Raw genomic sequence first — 6,809 nt, forward strand, 5'->3', positions numbered from 1 at the left:
GCAATGCAAAGCTATAAACGATCTCTAGGATCGTTAATAAACGGCAAAAGTGTAAAATTATGGAACATGTAAAAAACGGTTTTTTGTTTTTTTACAATAACTTTTTTTGTAAGCGGTACAGAAAAAATTCCTTCCTTGGTACAAGACTCGACACCATAACGAACCAAATAGCGAAAAAGTAGAACAATAGCTCTTAAGATAAAGAACTAGTAGCGTCGCAAAACGAGCGGACGGACGGACGGACAAAGTGGCCACAATAGCGCATTTTTTTTAAATTTTTGTGGAAATGCGCTAAAAACGCTTAAAAGTAAAAAAAAATGTAATTTAAAATTCAAGTAAAAATACCTTCTATGTCTTGTGTTTTTTCAATATTTTTAAAAACAAGTGGCATATCTTCCAAAATCTAATTAGTCGCATTTTTAAAAACGGCGTGTTTTTTTAGAAAACTGAGTGAAGAATCTCAGAACCAAAACCCAATACTCCTACGAATAAAAGTTTTTCCTGTAGGAACATGGAAATTGGGACTTCATAGGGTGTCAAGTACAAATTATAATAGAGTAGTCAAAGTATCAAAATGTGCAACAGTTCCACATTTGGGTAGACTTTTCATCTTGTATTCCTTTTGAAATATCAATACAAATATAACAATACATAACTAAGCAGTAATTGGCGCTTTAGCGAGATCCACTGCGGCGTAGCTGCCAAAACCAAGCTTATGACCTATCTGGGAAGGGGACTGATATGTGGTATGAAGTTCGCTGGGTCTACTTGGTCGGAATAAATGTTTGCTTTGGTCCCCTCTAACACCACATTTTTTTGACATACTTAATATTTACACTCTGTATATCAGCATTGAATAATAAATCTGAATAGAAGGTCAGTGAGATAGGAGAAAAGGTGGCCAGTATTCATTATCTAGAATGTGCTGGTATCGTACGGCAAGTAACAAAACGTGATTAAAGGAAACTCTTTAACATTTTTTAATTCATACAATATAGCCGAGATACTCACTTCAACATGAGTAGAGAGGTGAGAGAGAATGTTTTGACTACGGTGACATCATGCCATTGATAAACTTACGCACGTCGGTAACTGGATACCTTTGATACAACGATCGTCTAAATATAGTTTTCAGATGAATATCCGACTTAATGTTTTAACAAGTTATAAGTTCTTAATTCAATAATAATAACAGCGTTGTTGCAGAACGTAAAAAGTCAATTATTGGATACAAGATAATTAGACAACAATATGCTATGATAATATGATAAAGGGTCCGTTCACTTAGCCAAAAATGAACTAATTTTTTTTACGTATTGTGCCTCAATAATCATTTGTGCTCAATAGTGCATTTATGCGCACCGTTTGTGCCTTTTTGGTTTTGGAGATAATAGGACAAATCAAATGGGGGCAACTTAAATCGTTATTTTACATACGAAATTAGATCATTCACTATAGTAGTAGGCGAGAGACGCTTTGTAACCCCAAGGCCCATTCTCCAAACGAGTACCTATAACTTTTGTTTGAAAAGTTATTTTAAAATTTTGTTCCTTAACTCATCCAGTATGTACACAACCAATTTCGTGGAATTCTCTCCATTATCGTTGTCCGGCCAAGAATTGCAGTGGAACTTTTTTTTCGAATTTTCAAAAACTAATTCCAGATTCGTGATTTTTATGTTCAAAAACCGCCAGGCACCAAATTTCGTCGAAGCAGGGGTGCGCCCTTCCGTGATAGGAAATTTGAAATTTTTTTTCAAAATCGGAAAGGGCATACCCGAAAACCTAATTAAAAACGTGTCACTTATCATTGTAACTGTTGTGTAGTGATTGTTTCAGGTACGGTGAAAATTTTTTTGCGGTTTTAGGTCACTAAGTAGGTCTATTTTAAGAATCCGCCCAAAAATGTCTGCAAAAAATACAAAAATTAAATTTTTTAAAAATATGGGCATGTAGCACATCGATTTTAGGGTTTTGAAGTTTTCTGAATTTAAATTTTTAGTTAAAAATGTTTTTGGGGGCGTTTTGGAGGAGTGGGGGGTGTTTTTAAGGGGTGGGTTTTTATATTTTTTCAATATTAACGTGTCGTACATCGATTTATATGTTTTTATGGATAAGGATCCCGAATTCCATATCAAAATGGAGGTACAGCAAGTTATTCAATGTTAAAAAAGTAGAACGACGCCGACAGACGGCCCGAAAATAACATAAAACGCGCGGTACGCCTCGCCCGCGCTGCACGACATCATTTTAATAAAAAGATAATAATTTTGACGCTATCTTGTATATCTTTCTAGGATTTATTCAAAAATCATACTTTGACATCAAAATTGTAATCTCCACCCCAAGAAACCTATAAAAAGACGTATTGCACTTGTTATAATTATTATCTTTTTATTAAAATGATGTCGTGCAGCGCGGGCGAGGCGTACCGTGCGTTTTATGTTATTTTCGGGCCGTCTGTCGGCGTCGTTCTACTTTTTTAACATTGAATAACTTGCTGTACCTCCATTTTGATATGGAATTCGGGATCCTTATCCATAAAAACATATAAATCGATGTACGACAAGTTAATATTGAAAAAATATAAAAACCAACCCCTTAAAAACACCACCCCAATCCGCCAAAACACCCCCAAAAATATTTTTAACTAAAAATTTAAATTCAGAAGGCTTAAAAACCCTAAAATCGACGTGTTATATGCCCATATTTTTTAAAACTTTAATTTTTGTATTTTTTTGGCCGCCATCTTGAATTTCTCAAAATGCTCAAGGGTGTCAAGGTGGCATTCTCAAAGTAGACATCCTTACGAACAAAAACCGTCAAAAAATCTTCACTGTACCTCACTTCCAGGTTAAGCCAAAAATCCCAGTTTGGCATCCAGACTATTAGGGAAGCGATTGAAGAATGAAAGGACACGGTTCATTTTTGGGCTAATGGGGGGCTAAGTGAACGGACCCTATGATGTATGTTCTCTTGATTTATTTTTTGACGGTAAAAAACATTCCATTGAATGCGATTGACGACTGCGTCTTTTCTCTTGCTATGGAAATTCATAATAGCTTTGAAATTTCTTATTCGATCCGTAAACTCGAGAACTTAAGAGGCCGTTCTCTGCATACGACTAGGAAAGCGCTTCAATAGAAATTATATGGGTCGAATAGCGTGTCTAGGTGTGGGACTTAGTATAACATTTTGAGTAAATTGGATTCTATACCGTGTTGTTAGGTGCCGATGTAAAGATAAAGGACACATCTATGCCTCTATTGTAACAGATTTTTGATTTAATACTCGAATTTTGCATAAATAATTGTAGAAGTACTTGATATTTATGGTATTTTCAGGTGCCGTAATTATTAATATTTAAAAAATATCAAAAATATGTTGCAAGAGAGACGTAGAAAAAGGTTTAGTAGCAAACGTGCCGGCATGGCGTTTTCGAGTCTTCGTTTCGTAAAAGTGCAATACAATTTCTTTCATGAAGCCGATTTAAAAAACCTTTCGTTTCACATCATAATAGATTATATTGCACTTCTCTCATTTGAATTTTAAAGTTGTTCTTTAAAGTAGTACTTAATTCCAAATTTTGTCTCAAAAACATGTTATTTGTGCATTTATATACGGAAACAGCAATTAAACAATATCTGTAAATGCTCGCCCAACTGAGACTGACAGTATTGCATATTCTGAAATATCCCAAAACATTGTCTATAGGTACAATAATAGTAAAGTTTAATTTCGATCTTAAAGTCTACATAAGGTAAGATCGTTGGAATCAAGATTTACTTGTAAGTTGATAACTTTGACGTCATTTCCTAAAGAGGTGTGCAAATAATAACATGTATTACGTAAGCATAAGTTTGTAAATACAGAGATAATATTGCAATACGATCTTCACCTGCTGTTATAACTCCCACGCAGTCTACGAGATAAGTACGCGAAAGTAGCGTCATCTAAAGAAATCTAATCACTTTGATTCAGTTGAGTAGGTGGTATAAAACCTCGATTAAAATTTAGTTACTTTTAATAAGCGGAGTTTGTCCCAGAGGGCAACCTACGGAGAAACTCCGTTAAAGTGGACCCTTCAAAAAGCATTGCGTTGTCTTTCTATTCAGATTTATTATTCAATGATATCAGTCACTATACACAGCGGTCCAATAAAGCCAATCTATATAAATAAAAATGAATGTTTGTATGTCACTTATGCCTTCTTAAACGGTTCATCTGATTGCAATGAAACTTTGAATTAAACCCGCACAGGATTCTGATTTAGTAATAAATAATAGTATAAGCTATACTGAAGAGAATATCTTCAAATATCTACAGGATCTCCTTGGATATCCATTGAAATCTTTAAATATGTGGGGACATCCTCGAATATCTACTACCGTGCACCCTGGAAATCTACTGTGATTTCCCCCTTGGTTGACTTATCAATCGCAAGTTGTCAAAATACCAACCTCCAAAGTAAGAACCAGTAGGTGTACACAACCTCCATTTACTTTGATACATTCCAGGTACAGCAGGGCTAGTCATACGAAGATTAAGAAATGTTCCGGCACCAGGTTGAAGACAGGGTACTTGAACCGGTTCTGCTCCTAAACTGACGCCAGAGGCACATCTTAGATGACAACCTAAGGGCCACACTTCCGCTCCATTATTTAATACATGCCAAACTTTTCTGAAGCTGAAATACAATAGAAAATTCCAAGAACTCTCTTATTTTGTTCGTGATCTTACCTCACACATGGTTCAACACTTTCACTCTCATTAGCCACGGGATCAGATACTAGCGCCATAGAAGGTAGTTTTGCCGGAGATTCGATATCAAAATAAGAACAAACTGCGGCCTGTAAATTCCTAAAAGGATACACATTAACTAAGGCACATTATGAGAAATTTAAAACTACCAATTATTCATATCTAAAAAAAATGCCGCTGTTGAGTGGTTCATTTGGCTCCCTAAGAGTTTTTGTAATTGTTGCACAAGCTCTTCTTTATCTGTAGTGCCCATACAACTAAATTGTTGTAATAAGGACTGTTCTATTTCTAAACTTCCAGGCCCTTCAGATTGACTGTTATCCACGTCCATTTTAATATAGTTTGTCCTAAAAAGTATACTTGATTTGTTGATAACTGATCAGTTTGATAATCACCTTTGGTTCAATAGTAAAATCACAACAAATTAATGCATGTCTGTAATTAATGAGCTAAAAGTAAATATTTTCAATGTCAGATTAACCTATATTTTACAATTTGATTGACCTTCCTCTAGTTTACATCAAAACTACCAGTAGGAATTTCAAAAATGGTACAAATAAAATTTCATTTTGAAAAATTGTTACAAATGATTAAAATTTGATCTACAACACAAAGAGATACTTTGTATTTAGTAACCAAAAATTGACAGACGTACCTAATCGCATACACACATCTGATCCTTTGACAATTGTGAACCTTCCACAAATCAGAAAAGCAATCCAATCCGAATAATATTTAAAAGCAATAACGCGTGTACCTTTAGATGATTTGCAATATTTTACAACAAAACTAACATGACAAAGCACTGAATAAACATACTATTAATCAACAGGAGCAATAATTCCATACGATAAACAAATGGATATATAGACAACCAATCATACACAACTGTGCATCTTGAAGTGCGTTGACTAAGCACTGCTGGTTTACCTATCTATAGGGTGGTTCATTATTCGCTGTATTTTTATTCAGGCCGATCCGGAAGCACGGGATTAAAAATACTGGCCATTTTCCAAACAAGCTACTGATAACATGCTCTTAAAACATAATTATGAAAAGAATCTTCCGTGAGTCCAATATGAGGAATCAACCAATAGATACCTATCATTATTCATTACTCGTTTTATAGTTTAGCAAGTTCAATGCCCACATTATCATTCCAGAGCTTTCATTTCGATTATTAGAAGTTTGGAAATTTCATTTTAGACTTTGGGAAAACAGTATAGCTACCAAAACAGTTTGAAAAGTTTCAGTTTCAGTTTAAAGTATTTAAACATTTTGAACGTTGTTTTTGATTTTAATAGTGTTTAAATAACGGGCGATCAAAAATGAGTTGGTGGCAGTCGCGAGTCGCCTTTGGAAGTTCAAGTTTCCCATGTCAACATTTTGATCGCATAGTAGGTACTTTACAGAGTATTGAAATTGTATTGAAACCTTAATAAATATTTGAATACGCAAAGTATCCGAATAGGTACTAAAGATCTGTAAAGTATTGTATTTGAGTTAAAAATGCAAGTGCTGCTTCCATAAAAGTCTTTGTTTACAGAGCGTTGAATACTTTAAAGTAATTGAATAGGTACTAAAAAGTTTTTACAACACCGAATCCTTGCCCAGCTCTGGACACTTGCTTCTAAAATTCATAAACAGTTGGCTTGTCTTAGATCGAATGAAAGTTGAATATCTAATTCATAGGTACCTATAACCAAAATAGCTGACGGAAATGAGAAAAATTACTTTATACTTTGATTAATGATATTAAAAGGAAGTTGTAGTGGTCTGGCTACTAAAAAATATAACAAAGCCTATAATCTTGCTTCTAAAATTCATTGAACATCGACCGCCAAATAAATATTTCTGAAAGGGTATGGCCTGAAGAGTTGAAAAAGGTAAGCAAAATTGCGATGTTTTGCGTTAATTAGATAGGTAGACATACAGTAAACAAACTAAGAAAATTTAGCAAAACCTGCCTTGTCTCTGAAATTAATCAAAAGTCGATGTGCCTTTAGATCGGTTGAAAAATAAACGTTTCTAAAGGATTACGAGAAATTA

General features: G+C 34.4%; 1 protein-coding gene across 6 annotated transcripts; it reads right to left on the minus strand.

Annotated features, from left to right (window-relative positions):
- Positions 1-4,368: 4,368 nt before the first annotated feature.
- Positions 4,369-5,573, minus strand: LOC116164966 (protein ILRUN-like). 6 transcript variants are annotated; one of them, XM_031479227.1, is made up of 7 exons: positions 5,416-5,573; positions 5,265-5,362; positions 5,156-5,209; positions 4,910-5,107; positions 4,740-4,859; positions 4,460-4,686; positions 4,369-4,406 (listed from the first exon to the last, which is right to left on the minus strand). In XM_031479227.1, the coding sequence occupies exons 4-7, from the start codon at positions 5,089-5,091 to the stop codon at positions 4,384-4,386; spliced, it is 552 nt and encodes a 183-aa protein (XP_031335087.1). In that variant the 5' UTR covers positions 5,092-5,107; positions 5,156-5,209; positions 5,265-5,362; positions 5,416-5,573; the 3' UTR covers positions 4,369-4,383. The 6 variants fall into 6 exon arrangements, with proteins under 6 accessions (XP_031335087.1, XP_031335089.1, XP_031335088.1 ...); XM_031479229.1 differs by lacking the exon at positions 5,265-5,362 and having other exon boundaries at positions 5,156-5,195; XM_031479228.1 differs by lacking the exon at positions 5,265-5,362.
- Between the last annotated feature and the right edge of the window lie 1,236 nt (positions 5,574-6,809).

This window comes from Photinus pyralis, unplaced genomic scaffold, assembly GCF_008802855.1.
Source record: "Photinus pyralis isolate 1611_PpyrPB1 unplaced genomic scaffold, Ppyr1.3 Ppyr1.4_LG2, whole genome shotgun sequence".
NCBI lineage: Eukaryota > Metazoa > Arthropoda > Insecta > Coleoptera > Lampyridae > Photinus > Photinus pyralis.